At 42.4% G+C, this 19,944-nt stretch overlaps 1 protein-coding gene across 3 annotated transcripts in view; it reads right to left on the reverse strand.

Moving 5' to 3' along the window:
• The window catches only part of DCUN1D5 (defective in cullin neddylation 1 domain containing 5), a 74,698-nt gene that overhangs the window by 48,058 nt on the left and 6,696 nt on the right, over positions 1-19,944 (reverse strand). For 2 of the 3 annotated variants that reach the window (XM_014460782.2, XM_023758811.1), the window contains exon 3: positions 19,452-19,512. In XM_014460782.2, coding sequence (XP_014316268.1) covers positions 19,452-19,512 — 61 coding nt within the window. Of the gene's footprint in view, positions 1-19,451; positions 19,516-19,944 lie in introns of all 3 variants that reach the window. The other variant, XM_023758812.1, reaches the window with a different exon arrangement.

Genomic DNA, 19,944 nt, shown 5'->3' on the forward strand with positions numbered 1-19,944 from the left:
CCCCTGCTCCTGAGGGGCAATTGGGGCAGCAGCCGCCACTTGTACCCACTGCTGGTACTGGCCCCAATTGCTCCGCATCATCAGTGGGTTCAAGCAGGGCCGGAGCCGTCAGCACGTGGGAGCGGTGGCGACAGGAGCAGGGCTGCCGGGCGGGGCCAGGCAGGGTGTGGAGGCTGGGCAGAGACCCGCCCCTGTGCCCACCACAGCCTCATGGCCCACAGTTCCTTTCAAGGTGCACGAATTCGTGCACTGGGCCCCTAGTCTATACTGATAATAGCCTAGGTCAGTGATGGTGAACCTATGACACGCGTGTCAGAGGTGACACACGAACTCATATTTTTGGTTGATTTTTCTTTGTTAAATGGCATTTAAATATATAAAGTAAGTATCAAAAATATAAGTCTTTGTTTTACTATGGTTGCAAATATCAAAAAATTTCTATATGTGACACGGCACCAGAGTTAAGTTAGGGTTTTTCAAAATGCTGACACGCCGAGCTCAAAAGGTTTGCCATCACTGGCCTAGGTGATCGTCACGCCGTGATGCCCTCACGTTGTCATAATCCATCAGTAGGAGGCTGTGTGCACAGTGGGCGCGCGCTGGTGGGCAGGCCTGCATGTGCGACAAGGCAGAATAGGCCCTTGACATCAGGGAGGGGCGGGACCTGAGCACTTGGCATGGAGGGAATAGCACAGGCTCCATGGGAGGGAATACAGAGTGGAGCTGCAAGCAGAGCTGGTCGCGTTCAGGCGCGTAGGCTTCTCTTCAGGTGTGACAGGCTGCAGCAGCCTGGCTGAGAGCGAAGGGGTGAGCATGGTGCTCTGAGCACAGCTATCATGGACCACCCAGATGAGGGGCCTCCTGCCAAGGGCCGCCGCCTGAGCAGCTCGGAGCCCTCTGAAGACGATGCACCACCACCTCAGCCACCACCACTGCTCATGCGACTGCCCCTGCCTCCACCAGAGCAGTGACCAAGGCTCTGGGAGGAAACTGAGGCGGCACAGGTGCTGGCTGACATGAGGGGCATGGGATTGGGTCCCACTCTGCCCCCGCCTCCCCCCATGTCATTCTGGAAGAGGGGGGGAGTGCGCGCGTACTTCACCCTGGATGCCAGGTGTTCCTACTGGGATCCTGATTTCGAGTCTGGGTATGGGAAGGCGCCCCCTTCCATGGAGAGCCTGGAAACATTCTCTCCTGAGGAGGTGGCTGGGGGAAACCTGGAGATCGTCATTCAGGTTACCGAGCCGGAGCCCGAGCTGGAGCCGGAGCCGAGTGGCTTTGGTGGAGAGGCCCTAGATACCTGTAGCATAGGGGGACGGGAGTACCAGGTGTCAGCCAGTCTACAGGGGAAGGAAGAGGCCATTAACATAGTGGAAGATGATGAGGAGGAGGTGAAGGAGAATGTGAGGAGCAGGAGGAGGAGGAAGCAGAGGAAGAGGCCTGGGGGGCCGGCGGCTCCAGCCTACCTCTTTGGGGCAATCCATCAAGGACCCCTGGGGTCCCAGATCTTGCGCAATTTCATAAACCGGGTCACTAGTCCTATCCGGCAGCCACAGAGCTGGAGAAAGCAGGAGGCTTGGGTTGCCCCTGGCGATAGAGGAAGCCAAGCTTCCCGCCCGCCCTGGCCGGCTCTGAGCTCCACTCAAGGCTACAAAGTTTCAATTATAGAAAGTAAATAAATCCCAGAATAAAAAAAAAAGAAAAAAAGGAGAGGCTGGGAGCTTCCATCGCCAGGGGGCTTGGCCCCTCACCCAGACTGGCCAGGCACCCCAGTGGGAACCCCTCACCCTAAAGGGGGTGTGGCCAGCCTGAAAACAGCCATCAGCCCCTCACCCAGGCCAAACCTCCATGGGGTGAGGGTCCCCCCTGGGGGGGGGGGCTTGACCAGCCTGAAAACAGCCATCAGCCCCTCACCCAAGCTGGGCAGGCACCCCAGCGGGACCCCCACCCTGATCTGGGACACCCTTCAGGACAAACCAGCCAGCCCCCACCCGTGCACCAGGCCTCTATCCTATCTAATAATAGACAAACATAGTAATTGACCATACCTTCGCTACACCTCCCATTGGCTAATCAGCACAATATGCAAATTAACCGCCAACGAAGATGGCGGCTAATTTGCATACTGCAGGCAGGGTGGGACAGCGCCATCCTGCCCCGCCGCCATCCAGGCCTGCTATCTGCGACCTGGGGCGGCGGGCGTCCCATGTGCGACCCGACCCGGGGTGGCCGGGCGTGACTGCGGCTATCCGCCACCCGCCTGGCCTCCATCCGGCCCTCCCGCGTTCGACCCAGGCGGCCAGGGACAGCGTGGATCCTCTGTCACCCCAGCTTCCTCATCACAGCTGTGGAAATTGACAGCAGGGAGGAGGAAGTCCCACCCCCACAGAATCATCCAGAATCAGCCGTTAGTCACACAGCTCTCAGTGGCCTGACAGGCAGGACTCTGATTCACCTGCATCTCAGACCGTGTCAGTAGAGAGGTAGGACTATGTCCAAAGAAAAACGGTTGATACAAGGTAGCTCTGCAGCCGAAAGATGCCGGCATTATTGACAGAAAATGTCTGCAGAGCAACATGCGTCTGATCTTGAAAGAAGGCGGCGCCTGCAACAGAATGTATCTGAAGAGCAGCTACTGGAAAAACGCCGCTCTGAAACTGAAAAACAGAGGTGTCTTCGACAGAAAATGTATAAAGACCAACGTGCCTTTGAAGTTGAAAGAAGGCGGTGACGATGACAGAATATGTCTAGAGAACAGTCATCAACAAGTACTACCAATACCGGTAGGAACTGCCTTCTCAGCGAAAATGGAGTACATGAGGATGCAATTCTCGAACATAGTTGTGGTGAAATGACTGTTCGATGTGAATTTTGCCTATCCCTAAACTTCTCGGATGAAAAACCATCCGACTGGAAATTTACTCGATGTTGTAGCAAAAGGGAAAGTCTGTCCAAATGATATACATTTTCCAGATTACCTGGCATATTTAAAAAGATTAATGACAAATCAAGATTCTGACAGTAAAAATTTCATGGAAAATATTCGATCCATAAATAGTTCTTTTGCTTTTGCTTCCATGGGTGCTAATATTGCATCGCCATCAGGATATGGGCCATACTGTTTTAGAATACACGGACAAGTTTATCACGGTACTGGAACTTTATACCCTTCAGATGGTGTTTCTCAGAAGTTTGCTCAACTCTATATTTTGGATACAGCTAAAGCTACAAGTAAAAGATTAGCAATGCCAGAAAACCAGGGCTGCTCAGAAAGACTCATGATCAACATCAACAACCTCATGCATGAAATCAATGAATTAACAAAATCGTACAAGATGCTACATGAGGTAGAAAAGGAAGCTCAATCTAAAGCAGCAGCAAAAGGTATTGCTCCCACAGAGGTAACAATGGCAATTAAATACAATCGTAACAGTGACCCAGGTAGATATAATTCTCCCCGTGTAACCGAAGTTGCTGTCATATTCAGAAACGAGGATGGAGAACCTCCTTTTGAAAGGGACTTGCTCATTCATTGTAAATCAGATCCTAATAATCCAAGTGCCACTAAAATGAAACAAATCAGTATCCTGTTTCCTACATTAGATGCAATGACATATTCTTTTTCCACATGGTGAAAAAGGCTGGGGAACAGATATTGCATTAAGACTCAGAGACAACAGTGTAGTCGACAATAATACTAAACAAAATGTAAGGACACAAGTCACCCAAATGCAGTATTATGGATTTCATCTCTCTGTGCGGGACACATTCAATCCTATTTTAAATGCAGGAAAATTAACTCAACAGTTTATTGTGGATTCGTATTCAAAAATAGAGGCCAATTGGATAAATTTCATCAAAGCAAACCAATCTAAGTTGAGAGTTGAAAAATATAGTGGTTTGATGGATTATCTCAAATCTAGATCTGAAAATGACAATGTGCCGATTGGTAAATGATAATACTTCCATCATCTTTTGAGGGTAGTCCCAAAAATATGCAGTAGCAATATCAGGATGCTATGGCAATTGTAACGAAGTATGACAAGCCCGATTTATTTATAACCATGACATGCAACCCCAAATGGGCAGATATTACAAACAATTTACAACGCTGGCAAAAAGTTGAAAACAGACCTGACCTGGCAGCCAGAGTTTTTAATATTAAGTGGAATACTCTTTCAAATGATATATGTAAATTCCATTTATTTGGCAAAGTAATAGCTAAGATTCATGTCATTGAATTTCAGAAACGCGGACTGCCTCACGCTCACATATTATTAATATTAGATAATGAGTCCAAATTACGTTCAGATGACATTGACCATATAGTTAAGGCAGAAATTCCAGATGAGAACTAGTGTCCTCGACTTTTTCAAATTGTAAAATCAAATATGGTACATGGACCATGTGGAATGCAAAATCCAAGTAGTCCATGTATGGAAAATGGAAAATGTTCAAAGGGATATCCAAAAGAATTTCAAAATGCGACCATTGGAAATATTGATGGATATCCCAAATACAAACGAAGATCTGGTAGCACCATTTTTATTGGAAATAAAATTGTCGATAATACTTGGATTGTCCCTTATAACCCGTATTTGTGCCTCAAGTATAACTGTCATATAAATGTTGAAGTCTGTGCATCAATTAGAAGTGTCAAATATCTATTTAAATACATCTATACAGGGCATGACTGTGCAAATATTCAAATTTCTGAAAAAAATATTATCAATCATGACAAAGTACAGGACTTCATTGACTCCAGGTATGTGAGCGCTCCTGAGGCTGTTTGGAGACTTTTTGGAATGCGAATGCATGACCAATCTCATGCAATCACAAGATTAGCTATTCATTTGCCAAATGATCAGAATTTATATTTTCATGCAGATGATTTTGCTGAAGTTTTAGGTAGGGCTAAAAGGCATAACTCGATTTTGATAGCTTGGTTCTTATTGAATAGAGAAGACTCTGATGAACATAATTATTATTATTGGGACATTCCACAGCATTATGTGTTTAATAATTCTTTGTGGACAAAACGCCGAAAGGGTGGGAATAAAGTATTAGGTAGACTGTTCACTGTGAGCTTTAGAGAACCAGAACGATATTACCTTAGACTTTTGCTTCTGCATGTAAAAGGTGCGGTAAGTTTTGAGGATCTGCGAACTGTAGGAGGTATAACTTATAATACATTTCGTGAAGCTGCTAAACACCGGGGATTATTACTTGATGACACTATCTGGAAAGATACAATTGAGGATGCAATCATCCTTAATATGCCCAAACAACTACGGCAACTTTTTGCATATATATGTGTGTGTTTAGATATCCTTCTGCTGCAGACAAATTATGGGATGAGAATAAATCTCATTTTATTGAAGATTTCTGTTGGAAATTACACCGAAGAGAAGGTGCCTGTGTAAACTGTGAAACGCATGCCCTTAACGAAATTCAGGAGGTATTCACACTGCATGGAATGAAATGTTCACATTACAAACTTCGGGACTATCCTTTATTAACGAATGCAAATACATGTGATCAATTGTATGAGCAACAAAGGGCAGAGGTTTTGATAAATTCTCTGAATGATGAACAGTTGGCAGCCTTTCAGACTATAATTTCAGCCACTGAAGATCAAACTGTACACCCCAAATGCTTTTTCTTGGATGGTCCAGGTGGTAGTGGAAAAACATATCTGTATAAAGTTTTAACACATTATATTAGAGGTCATGGTGGTACTGTTTTACCCACAGCGTCTACAGGAATTGCTGCAAATTTACTTCTTGGTGGAAGAACCTTTCATTCCCAATATAAATTACCAATCCCATTAAGTGAAACTTCAATTTCTAGACTCGATATAAAGAGCGAAGTTGTGAAAATCATTAAAAAGGCCCAACTTATTATTGATGAATGCACCATGGCATCCAGTCATGCTATAAACACCATAGATAGATTACTAAGAGAAATTATGAATTTGAATGTTGCATTTGGTGGGAAAGTTCTCCTTCTCGGAGGGGATTTTCGACAATGTGTCAGTATTGTACCACATGCTATGAGATCAGACACAGTACAAACGAGTTTAAAGTACTGCAATGTTTGGGGATGTTTCAGAAAGTTGTCTCTTAAAACAAATATGAGATCAGAGGATTCTGCTTATAGTGAATGGTTAGTAAAACTTGGGGATGGCAAACTTGATAGCAGTTTTCATTTAGGAACGGATATTATTGAAAACCCCATGAAATGATTTGTAACAGATCTATTATTGAAGCCACCTTTGGAAATAGTATATCTATAGATAATATTAAAAATATATCTAAACCTGCAATTCTTTGTCCAAAAACTGAGCATGTTCAAAAATTAATTGAAAAATTTTTGGATATACTTGATGGAGAGTTCCACACATATTTGAGTGATGATTCCGTTGACTCAACAGATGATGCTGAAAAGGAAAATTTTCCCATCGAATTTCTTAATAGTATTACTCCTTCGGGAATGCAGTGTCATAAATTAAAATTGAAAGTGGGTGCAATCATCATGCTATTGAGAAATCTCAATAGTAAATGGGGTCTTTGTAATGGTACCAGATTTATTATCAAAAGATTACTACCTGAGAACCAAGATGGCGGCATAGGTAAACACCGGAAATTGCTGCCTCCCACAAAAACTTCAAAAATACAACTAGCCCTAACTGGTTTGGATCAATGCATAGAGCATCAGCCTGGGAACTCAAGGGTCCCAGGTTCGATTCTGGTCAAGAGCATGTACCTTGGTTGCAGGCACATACCCAATAGGGAGTGTGCAGGAGGCAGCTGATCGATGTTTCTCTCTCATCGATGTTTCTAACTCTCTATCCCTCTCCCTTCCTCTCTGTAAGAAATCAATAAAATATGTTTCTTAAAAAATACAACTAAAAGACAAAATGGACATCATCCACAACTACAGAAAGGCTGGCTGAGTGGAAATTCTACAACTAGTAGAGGAGGTGAGGTGGGGAAGTAAAATGCAGAGGTACGGAGGCACACGCAGCGAGGGCTGGTACCTGAGGACGCGGCAGTCTTTTTGAATCGGGAGGGAGTCACAAGCTCCCGACTGCTCTGATCTCCGGTTCCGGGAAGTCTCTGGGGATCCAGGGCTCATACGGGGAGAAACTGGACTGTCTGGCAGCAGGCAGAACTCAGAACTTGAGGGTGGCTTTCCCTCAGAGGTGCTTGCAGCAATTACCTGGACACTGAGACGCGTGGCCCCTTAGGGCAGGGCTGAGGATCAGCCATAGCTGCCCTGTTGATTCTGAGACCCCGCCCCACCCAGGCTGTGGCAGAGGCTTTTGCATATGAGTGCCCTGGCCCTTTGCAACCTGAAAATTACCTAACAAACTGCAGCTGGGACAGACAGACCCAGAACTTCCAAGAGAAGGCCCAAGGCCCCACAGCAGCTTGCATTGCTTCACAACTGGGCCTCATCTGGGCACCTCCAAACCCCAAAAAAGGAAGGGGAATGAATCTGCAGGTCTCTTCGAAGCTCCTGCTGGGTAACCTCAGGCAGAGGCTAAATTAGCACCTCCTTAGGTCCAACAGCCAGTGTACCCAGTGGTCAGAGCGGGACCATCCAGATTACAACTCCTCAGATCCATAAGGGATACACTCAGGGGGCAGACTCTGTGAGCACCAAAGCCCCACTGAAGCAAGTCTTGCCCCAGGAGGGTGTCTTAAGCACCCTTAAAAACCTTATGAGTGTAGTGAATGTGGGAAGTCATTCAGTCAAATCTGTACTCTCAATAATCATCGGAGAGTTCACACTGGGGAGAAAAGCTATATGAGCGTAGTAACTGTGGGAAGTCCTTCAGGCAAATCTCTAATCTCGGGAGAAACCAAGATGGCGGCATAGGTAAACACCGGAAATTGCTGCCTCCCACAACAACTTCAAAAATACAACGAAAAGAAAAAATGGACATCATCCACAACTACAGGAAGGCTGGCTGAGTGGAAATTCTACAACTAGAAGGAAAGAGAAAAGTACACTGACACTCAGAGGAGCTGCGGAAGTAAAGTGCAGAGGTACGGAGGCTCGAGCGCACGCGGAAAGGTGCTGGTACCTGAGGACGCGGCTGTCTTTTTGAATCGGGAGGGAGTCACAAGCTCCCGACTGCTCTGAACTCTGGTTCCGGGAAGTCTCTGGGGATCCAGGGCTCATACGGGGAGAAACTGGACTGTCTGGCAGCAGGCAGAACTCAGAACTTGAGGGTGGCTTTCCCTCAGAGGTGCTTGCAGGAATTACCGGGACACTGAGACGTGGGGCCCCTTAGGGCAGGGCTGAGGATCAGCCATAGCTGCCCTGTTGATTCCGAGACCCCGCCCCACCCAGGCTGTGGCAGAGGCTTTTGCATATGAGTGCCCTGGCCCTTTGCAACCTGAAAATTACCTAACAAATTGCAGCTGGGCCAGACAGACCCAGAACTTCCAAGAGAAGGCCCAAGGCCCCACAGCAGCTTGCATTGTTTCACAGCTGGGCCTCATCTGAGCACCTCCAAACCCCAAAAAAGAAAGGGGAATCTGCAGATCTCTTCGTAGCTCCTGCTGGGTAACCTCAGGCAGAGGCTAAATTAGCACCTCCTTAGGTCCAAGAGCCAGTGTACCCAGTGGTCAGAGTGGGACCATCCAGATTACAACTCCTCAGATCTGTAAGGGATACACTCAGGGGGCAGACTCAGTGAGCATCAAAGCCCCACTGAAGCAAGTCTTGCCCCAGAAGGGTTTCTTAAGCACAGAAGTTCTCCCACTGCAGACACAGCTGATTCTCACTGCCAATTGGCCTGCAGGTCAATTCCTCCCAGTGATACCTACAACAATCAAGGCATAACTACAACAAGACTGTGCACAAAGCCCACAAGGGGGTGCACCAAGAGTGTCCACCTCAGGTAACTGGAGAGGCTGAGCCACTGGGTCCTATAGGACACCTAGCACACAAAACCACGCTACCAACACAGGGAAGCAGGCAAAATGCGAACACAAAGAAACAGGTCATAAATGACAGAAATGGAAGAAAGCAAACGACTGGATATAGAGTTCAAAACCACGTTTATAAGGTTTTTCAAGAATTTTCTGGAAACAGCCGATAAATTTAGTGAGACCCTGGAGGATATGAAAAAAGACCAACTAGAAATTAAGCATACACTGACTGAAATAAAGAATAATATACAGAGATCCAACAGCAGACAAGAGGATTCCAAGAATCAAGTCAAAGATTTGAAATAGGAAGAAACAAAAAATACCCAACCGAAAAAGCAAAAAGAAAAAAGAATACAAAAATATTAAGATAGTGTAAGGAGCCTCTGGGACAGCTTCAAGCGTACCAACATCCGAATTATAGGGGTGCCAGAAGATGAGAGAGAGCAAGATATTGAAAAGCTATTTGAAGAAATAATGACAGAAAACTTCCCCTACCTGCTGAAAGAAATAGACTTACAGGTCCAGGAAGCGCAGAGAACCCCAAAAAAAGGAATCCAAAGAGGACCACACCAAGAACATCATAATTAAAATGCCAAGAGCAAAAGACAAAGAGAGAATCTTAAAAGCAGCAAGAGAAAAAAAGTCAGTTACCTACAAGGGCGTACCCATACGACTGTCAGCTGATTTCTCAACAGAAACCATGCAGGCCAGAAGGGAGTGGCAAGAAATATTCAAAGTGATGAATACCAAAAACCTAGAACCAAGATTACTTTATCCAGCAAAGCTATCATTCAGAATTGAAGGTCAGATAAAGAGCTTCACAGGTAAGAAAAAGCTAAAGGAGTTCATCACCACCAAACCAGCATTATATGAAATGCTGAAAGGTATTCTTTAAGAGGAAGAAGAAGAAAAAGGTAAAGATACAAATTATGAACAGCAAATACATATCTATCAACAAGTGTATCTAAAAATCAAGTGAATAAAAAAGTCTGATGAACAGAGTAAACTGGTGAATATAATAGAACCAGGGGCATAGAAAGGGAGTGGACTGACAATTCTTGGGGGGAAAGAGGTGTGGGGGTGCAGGAAGAGACTGGACAAAAATCGTACACCTGTGGATGAGGACAGTGGGAGGGGTAAGGTCAGAGGTTGGGGTGGGAACTGGGTGGAGGAGAGCTATGGGGGGGAAAAAAGAGGAACAACTGTAATAATCTGAACAATCAAGATTTAATAAAAAAAAAAAAAAGATTACTACCTAACGTTATCAAAGCTGAAGTATTAACCGGATCAGCAGAAGGAGAGGTTGTTCTGATTCCAAAAATTGATTTGTCCCCATCTGACACTGGTCTCCCATTTAAATTAATTCGACGAGTTTCTGGTGATGCCAGCATTTGCAATGATTATTAATAAGTCACAAAGACAAACTCTAGACAGAGTAGGAATATTCCTACCTGAACCCGTTTTCGCACATGGTCAGTTATATGTTGCTTTCTCTCAAGTTCGAAGAGCATGTGATGTTAAAGTTGTAAATACTTTATCCCAAGGGAAATTAGTCAAGCACTCTGAAAGTGTTTTTACTCTTAATGTGGTATACTGGGAGATATTAGAATAAGTTTAATCACTTTATCAGTCATTATCTGCATCAGTGTTGTTTTTATATCATGAGTTTGTTGTTGTTATATCATTTTATTATTGTTTATTAATAAAATTATGTATTATTTTCATATACATTGTACTCATTTCCTTTTATCTCTCACACTTTTATTATAGAGAAAGGGCAAATATCAATATTCAAATATTTCCTCTAATTCCCTTTCAATGTGCACGAATTTCGTGCACCGGGCCACTAGTCCTATATAATAAAAGGGTAATATGCAAATTGACCCTAACAGCAGAACGACTGGGAATGACTGGTCACTATGACACACACTGACCACCAGGGGGCAGATACTCAATGCAGGAGCTGTCCTCTGGTGGTCAGTGCGCTCCCACAGGGGGAGCTCTGCTTAGCCACAAGCCAGGCTGATGGCTGCCAGCACAGTGGTGGTGTTGGGAGCCTCTCCCACCTCCTCAGCAGCACTAAGAATGTCCGATTGCAGCTTAGGTCTGCTCCCTGCTGATAACTGGACATCCCCCAAGGGCTGCCAGGCTGCCAGAAGGATGTCTGACTGCCAGGTTGGGCCTGATCCCCCAGGGAGTGGGCCTAAGCCAGCAGATGGACATCCTCCGAGGGGTCTGAGACTGCAAGAAGGCATAGGCCGGGCTGAGGGACCACCCCCCCCCCCGAGTGCACAAATTTTTGTGCACCGGGCCTCTAGTATATAATAAAAGCCCAGTGACCTTTACCACATAACAACCAGAATGACCAAGGACCAGACAACCAGCCAGTAGCTATGACGAGCACTGACCCAACCTTGCTCTCAGCACTCTAACATCCCCGAATCCCATTCACCTGCACCCCGGAACCTGACAGCCTCCCAGGAGAACCATTCTTTGCATAAATCTGCCATTGGTCAGCTTGCTGTCCGCGCCCTGACAGCCCAAAATCCTGTTCACCCGCAACCTGGACCCTGACAGCAGGTATTAACAGGATCTTCAGAAGGAGAGGTTGTTCTGATTCTAAGAATTTATTTGTCCCTGTCTGACACTGGCCTCCCATTTAAATTAATTAGTTTCCCGTGATGCCAACATTTGCGATGACAATTAATAAATCACAAGGACAAACTTTAGACAGAGTAGGAATATTCCTACCTGAACCCGTTTTCAGATATGGTCAGTTATATGTTGCTTTCTCTTGAGTTCAAAGAGCGTGTGACATTAAAGTTGTAAATACTTCATCACAAGGGAAATTAGTCCAGCACCCTGAAAGTGTTTTTACTCTAAATGTGGTATACAGGGAGATATTGGAATAAGTTTAATCACTAAATATTATTTTCATATACATCTTACTAATTTTCTTTAATCTCTGACACTTCTATTATAGAGAAAGGGCAAATAGCGATATTAAAATATTTCTTCTAATTAATTCCCTTTCAATGTGCACAAATTTGTGTACCAGGCCACTAGTCTAAACTAGTATATATAAAAGGCTAATATGCTAAATGTCCGACCGGTCACTATAACACACACTGACCACCAGGGGGCAGACGCTCGACGCAGGAGTTGCCATGATGCATACTGGCCATTTACAGAGAAACGGCACTGGGGACCTGGTGCCCACAAAGCAACACTCGGCTTCCCCCAAGTGGGACATAGGCCCTGCCATCACCCCAGAGCAACACCCCACCAAATCGCAGCCGACGCTCCCAAAACCCCATGGTGCAAAATGCAGCCCACAGCCCAGCCTGGAAACAGTTGCTGCGGGTGCCAGGTAATGACTTCATGTAGCAGCGCCCAGCTTCCTCTCCCTAGCGACTAGCCTCCTTGGAGTTTCTTCAGCCCAGGAACACGACTTGCTTCATAGCCAGGTGGAAACATTTTACACTTTAACCAAATGTCTGTTAAGCATTTTCCCATGCCTCATCTCATTTGATCTTCACAGAAGTCCTGGAGAAGGTAGATAAAAGACTCAGTGGAATCCTATTTTCTTTTCATTAGCCGGAAAACAGAGCTTTAGAAAGCTTAGAAACTTGACCCGACTAAAAAGAAGCAAGAAATGGTGGACCTTGAAAATGACTTCAGGTTTTCTCACTGTGCAGAATATAGTCAAACACTGCTGCAGTTAAATATTTTCCCTGTATGATCTACAATAATAATCTGCTTCATGTTGATATTTACTGCTGTGTTGCTGACAATTACCTGAAAGAGAAGTTGGGGTGCTTCACTGGGCTGGAAAATGTTTAGCTAAATCAGAAAGCAGGTCTAATTAAGCAAGTTTAATATATATATGGCTAAGTTGATTCGTGCATGTGCATTACAGATAAAGCTCTCACTGGCGCCAATCACGTGTGTATTTTCATCTGTCATTGTCGATCATGAATTTGCTTGACAGTTCTATTATAGAGAAAGGGTGAATAGCAATATTAAAATATTTCTTCTAATTAATTTCCTTTCAATGTGCACGGATTCGTGCACCAGGCCACTAGTGCAGCCATGAAAAAGAAGGAACTCTTATCTTTTGTAACAGTATGGATGGACCTGGAGAATACTGTGAAATAAGCCAGTCAGAGAAAGACAAATACCATAAGATCTCACTTATATGCGGAATATAATGAACAAAATAAACTGATGAACAAAATAGAAACAGAGGGCATGGATACATGGAACAGACTGTGCACCTGTCAGACAGGAGGAGGTTGGGGGGACTCAATGAAAGAAGTTAAAGACATTAGCCAGAGAACATACATGCATAACCCACAGACACAGAAAACAATGTGGTGATAGCCAGAGGAGAAGCAGAGACAGGGGTTGGGTGGAGGTGGGCAAAGGAGGGGAAAATCGGGACATCTGTAATAGTGTTATCAACAATAAAGCTAAAAAAACCAACTTTAAAAAAAAAGATGCCCTTGAAATTGTTTTAATCAGATTTTGTTTTTGAAATATCGCTCAGTACTTCTTATAAGAAACCCCAAAGGAAAAATTTACTACCAAGGAAAGTTTTGCTTTCTTTGAGAGATATTCACCTGTCTTTCTCTTAGATAATATTATGTAAATGACTACATACTCTTTTCACTGTGACAGCCAGAAAGCTTAGAGCCGTATCTGAAGCTCTTGGGCCCTTACTGCCTGCACATTTGTGTTCTCTTCCCCTACCTCTCATGATTATGTTCTACTGGTCTATGTATTTTCTGAATCACTTCTTTATTCTTATTTATATTTTAGAATTATTGTTTTTGTAGTATTGTCCTTTAAAGCTACTTCAGCCATTTATGGAATAAGATACAATCTAACTAACCAAACAAAAATACACAGCATAAACACCACAGCCTCGTAATGAATGAATCATGCAGATGCAGTCCCAGCATGCCACCAAAAATCACTCTTTTGCTGTAAACTAGTCAGATGGGGCAAGAAAACCAGATGGCACAGGAAACCTCTCTATGCAAAGAAAGAGCAGCTGAAGAGCATGGAAGGCCCTTCCTGAATGAGCAGAGCACAGTTAGGGCAGCCAGTGTCAGCAGCAGCAGAGAACTGGAAAGTGTCAAGCTCTGGGAAGTTATGGACTGGATCGAGGCTAGAGGGAAGCCAACTATAATCCCTGAAATACTATTAGAAAATAATTGAACTTACTATAAATATTTTTTTAAAACTACAGAAGTGTATTTATAATTCCTCCTTTTAAAAAATAACTAAAATTAAAGATAATTTTGAAAGAACTGGAGACTTCTGCTTTCAATCAAGATGAAGTAACAGGAACTAACTTATCCTCCTGCCGAAAGCAACCCTCTCCTTCCAACAAACAAAAAAGAGAAAAATATGGAAAACACTGGTTAATGAAACTGTACATCAATCAAACAAGGAGAGTGGTTGTTTAAAAAAGTGTGTAGGCAACAATATAATGAAGGAAAATCCAGGCTGAGCCCAGCAAAGACCTTGAGTTGAAGAAACAGAGCTGAGCCTTGGCCGGTGTGCCTAAGTGGTTAGAACATCAGACTGTGTACCTAAAGATTTCAGGTTTGATCCCCAGGCAGGGGCGTGCGAGAGGTCACCAATCGATGGATAGGTCTCTCTCACATCAATCTCTCTCTCTCTCTCTCTCTCCCCCTCCCTCCCTCCTTCCTTCCCTCTCTTCCTTCCACTCTCTCTAAAGAAATTATCAATGGAAAAAATATACTCAGATGAGGATAACAAAAACAACAACAAAAAAAGAGACAGAGCTGTGAGTCTAGAAAGAACAAGACAAATAGAGGTTCTTATATTATATGTGAAGTGCTAAATATTAGTTGAAGGTAGACTATAAGTTAAAGAGTTGCATATGGGCCAAAACCTATGGGACGCAATGAAAGCAGTCCTGAGAGGGAAGTTTATAGCTCTACAGGCCTATCTCAAAAAGCAAGAAAAAATGGTAGTAAATCATCTAACTCTACAACTCAAAGAATTAGAAAGAGAGCAACAAGAAAACCCCAGAGTGAGCAGAAGGAAGGAGATAATAAAGATTAGAGCAGAAATAAATGACATAGAGACCAAAAAGATAATACAGAAAATCAATGAAACCAAGAGCTGGTTCTTTGAAAGGATAAACAAGATTGACAAACCTCTAGCCAGGCTCACCAAGAAGCAAAGAGAGAGGACCCAAATAAACCAAATCAGAAACGATAGAGGTGAAATAACAACAGACCCCACAGAAATACAAATGATTGTTAAAAAATACTATGGACAGCTCTACTCCAACAAACTAGCCAACCTGGAGGAAATGGACAAATTCCTAGAAAAATACAACATTCCAAAACTCAATCAGGAAGAATCTAAAAATCTCAATAGGCCAATAACTATGGAAGAAATTGAAGCAGTCATCAAAAAGCTTCCAGCAAACAAAAGCCCAGGACCAGACGGCTTCACAGGGGAGTTTTACCAAACATTCAAGGAAGAACTAAAACCTACCCTCCTCAGACTACTACAAAAAATTCAAGAGGAAGGAACACTTCCAAGCTCATTCTATGAAGCCAGCATCACCCTAATACCAAAACCAGGTAAAGACAACACAATGAAAGAGAATTACAGGCCAATATTCCTCATGAACATAGATGCCAAAATCCTCAACAAAATCTTAGCAAATCGGATCCAGCAGTACATCAGAAAGATCATACACCATGACCAAGTAGGATTTATCCCAGGGATGCAAGGATGGTACAATATACGCAAATCAATAAACGTGATACATCACATAAACAAATTGAAAGAAAAAAACCACATGGTCATATCAATTGATGCAGAAAAAGCATTTGACAAAATCCAACACCCATTTTTGATAAAAACTCTCAGCATGGTGGGAGTAGAAGGATCATACCTCAACATAATAAAAGCCATATATGACAGGCCCACAGCCAACATCATACTCAATGGACAAAAACTAACACCATTTCCCCTAAGAACAGGAACAAGACAAGGATGCCCACTCTCACCACTCCTGTTCAACATAGTCCTGGAAGTATTAGCCATTGCAATTAGACAAGAAGAAGAAATAAAAGGCATCCAAATTGGAAAAGATGAAGTAAAACTGTCCTTATTTGCAGACGACATGATATTATACATACAAAACCCTAGAGACTCCGTCAAAAAACTACTAGACTTAATACATGAATTTGGCAAAGTAGCAGGATACAAAATTAATGCCAAGAAATCTGAGGCATTTCTATACACCAATAGTGAACTTTCAGAAAGAGAGATTAGAAAAACAATCCCATTTACCATCGCACCAAAAAAATTAAGCTACCTAGGAATAAGCTTAACTAAAGAGGTAAAAGACCTCTACTCAGAAAACTACAGGACGTTGAAAAAAGAGATAGAGGAAGACATAAACAGATGGAAGAACATACCGTGTTCATGGATTGGTAGAATCAACATCATTAAAATGTCCATACTACCCAAAGCAATCTATAAATTCAACGCACTTCCCATTAAAATACCAACGGCATACTTCACAGATCTAGAACGAACTCTCCAAAAATTCATCTGGAATAAAAAAAGACCCTGAATAGCTGCAGCAATCCTGAGAAAGAACAAAGTAGGTGGGATCTCAATACCAGATATCAAGCTGTATTACAAAGCCACTGTTCTCAAAACTGCCTGGTACTGGCACAAGAACAGACATATAGATCAATGGAATAGAATAGAGAGCCCAGAAATTAGCCCGAACCAATATGCTCAATTAATATTTGACAAAGGAGGCAAGAACATACAATGGAGCCAAGATAGTCTCTTCAATAAATGGTGTTGGGAAAATTGGACAGATATATGCAAGAAAATCAAACTAGACCACCAACTTACACCATACACAAAAATAAACTCAAAATGGATAAAGGACTTAAATGTATGACAGGAAACCATAAAAATTCTAGAAGAATCCAAAAGCAACAAAATCTCAGACATATGCCGAAGCAATTTCTTCACTGATACAGCTCCTAGGGCACTTGAAACTAAAGAGAAAATGAACAAATGGGACTACATCAAAATAAAAAGCTTCTGCACAGCAAAAGAAACCATCAACAAAACAACAAGAAAACCCACTGCGTGGGAAAACATATTTGCCAACGTCGTATCTGATAAGGGCCTAATCTCCAAAATTTATAGGGAACTCATACAACTTAACAAAAAGAAGATAAACAATCCAATCAAAAAATGGGCAAAGGATCTAAATAGACACTTTTCAAAAGAGGACATTCAGAAAGCCAAGAGACATATGAAAACTTGCTCAAAGTCACTAATCATCCGAGAGATGCAAATCAAAACAACAATGAGGTACCATCTCACACCTGTCAGACTGGCTATCATCAACAAATCAACAAAAATGACAAGTGCTGGAGAGGATGTGGAGAAAAAGGAACACTTGTGCACTGCTGGTGGGAAGGCAGACTGGTGCAGCCACTATGGAAGACAGTATGGAGTTTCCTCAAAAAATTGGAAGTGGAACTCCCATTTGACCCTGTGATCCCACTTCTAGGAATATATCCCAAGAAAACAGAAACACCAATCAGAAAGGATATATACACCCCTATGTTCATAGCAGCACAATTCACCATAGCTAAGATCTGGAAACAGCCTAAGTGCCCATCAGTAGATGAATGGATTAGAAAACTTTGGTACATCTATACGATGGAATACTATGCTGCTGTAAAAAAGAAGGAACTCTTACCATTTGCAACGGCATGGATGGAGCTGGAGAGCATTATGCTAAGTGAAATAAGCCAGTCAATGAAGGAAAAATACCACATGATCTCACTCATTCATGGATAATAGAGACCATTATAAACTTTTGAACAATAATAGATACAGAGGCAGAGCTGCCTCACACAGATTGTCAAACTGCAGCGGGAAGGCCGGGGAGGGTTGGGGGGCAGGAGGGAGGGGGGTAAGAGATCAACCGAAGGACTTGTATGCATGCATATAAGCATAACCAATGGACATAAGACACTGGGGGGTAGGGGAAGCCGGGGTATTGTCAAGGGCGGGGGAAAAAAGGACACATATGTAATACCCTTTGTAATGCTTTAAGCAATAAAAATAAAAAAATTTAAAAAAAAGAGTTGCATATGGGTATTCACTGCAATTCATGTGAAATAGCCAAATACTGAAGCAAACTCAGTCTATCAACACATGAATGGATAAGCAAATTGGTATATATTTATACAATAAGATCTAATAATAGAAAGAAATGACATGTTCATACATACAACAAAAAAAAGAATCTTAAGCCCAGCCAGCATGTTTCAGTGGTTCAGCATCGACCTATGAACCAGGAGGTCACGGTTCCATTCCTGGTCCGGGCACATGCCTGGCTTGAGGGCTCGATCCTCAGTGTTGGGTGTGCAGGAGGCAGCCGATAGATGGTTCTCTCATTATTGATGTTTCTATCTCTCTCTCTCTCTCCCTTCCTCTCTGAAATCAATTTAAAAAATATTTTAAAATCTTTAAAAAATTATACTGAGAGAAAGAAACTAGACAACAGCACATATGGTATTACATTTATATAAAACTCTGTAAGACACAAATTAATGTACAGAGTAAAAAAAACAGATTGATGGTTGCCTGGTGGTGATGTGGAACAGACAGATTACAAAGGGCACAAAGAAACTTGAGAGTGATAGATTACAGTGATTGTTTTTACATATGTAAAACTTAAAAAATTGTACACATTAAAATATGTGCAATTTATTGTATATAAACTATTCCTCAACAAATCTGTTTAAAAAACAATTCTGGACTTAAATAAGGTTAAAGACCAGAAATATTTAGATTACCTATAGTGCTCTGGCTCCACAGAGTAAAAATAAAAAAGATGAAAGCTAGAATAAGATATCTATAGTTTTTAAGGGTTAGAATAGATTAGAGAAACTAACTACTCAAACACTTTCTTATTAGAAATAAAAGAAGTCCCAGAAAAGTATAGTGACTTGCCCAAGATATAACAACTAGAGTTAAGGGCTTACTAAACTGTTTAAGATCCATATTGGTGGGGATTATATTACTTAGGTCACCACTGTATCCCTTCATACCTAGCACAATGCCTGGGACATAGTAAAAGCTCAATAAATATTTATTAAAACGGAGAGTGAAAAGGAAGGTAAAAGGCAAGAAAATCTCCCTTACAATATGACTGAACATTTCTCCCTAACTTCAATTCTCCAATTTCTAACAAAGATGAAAAAATTAAGCAGTGCCTTTAATATCACAAATATAAGAGAATAAATTATCGTCTATATTTTTAGCTTACTGGATATTTTATTGTATTCTAATGCTTAAAAATTTCAAATTCATGTTACCAACTTTTAAACAAGCAGAATAGAAAATACTCCATTCTGAAGATTAGTGACATTTTCAAATTTAAGAAAATTAAGGAAAAGTACTTACCAAAAATTTCTCCATTTTTGGCATATTCTGTCACAAGGTACATGTTTTTGGTCTCCATTACCTACTGATAAATAATTCCATATTAGTCTGACAGGAAAGAATTGCAATTTGCCACAATATTCTAGAGTTACTTACTGTAAAATTACTAATAAAAATGTCAAAGTTATGAACAATTCAGAAGCTGGCCAAGTTTACTAAAGACAGTATCTTTATGCTAACACTTTGGTGAAAAATCTAGATCCCTTGCTCTTTCAAGTATGGTCCACGGACCAGCATCAGCAACACTGCCCAGGTGTCTGTTAGAAATGTAGGATCTCAAGCTCCACCCAGACCTACTGACACAGATCCACTTTTTTTTTTAAATATATTTTATTGATTTTTTACAGAGAGGAAGGGAGAGGGATAGAGAGTTAGAAACATCGATGAGAGAGAAACATCGATCAGCTGCCTCCTGCACACTCCCTACTGGGAATGTGCCCACAACCAAGGTACA

Source organism: Myotis lucifugus, unplaced genomic scaffold, assembly GCF_000147115.1.
Source record: "Myotis lucifugus unplaced genomic scaffold, Myoluc2.0 scaffold_139, whole genome shotgun sequence".
Classification (NCBI taxonomy): domain Eukaryota; kingdom Metazoa; phylum Chordata; class Mammalia; order Chiroptera; family Vespertilionidae; genus Myotis; species Myotis lucifugus.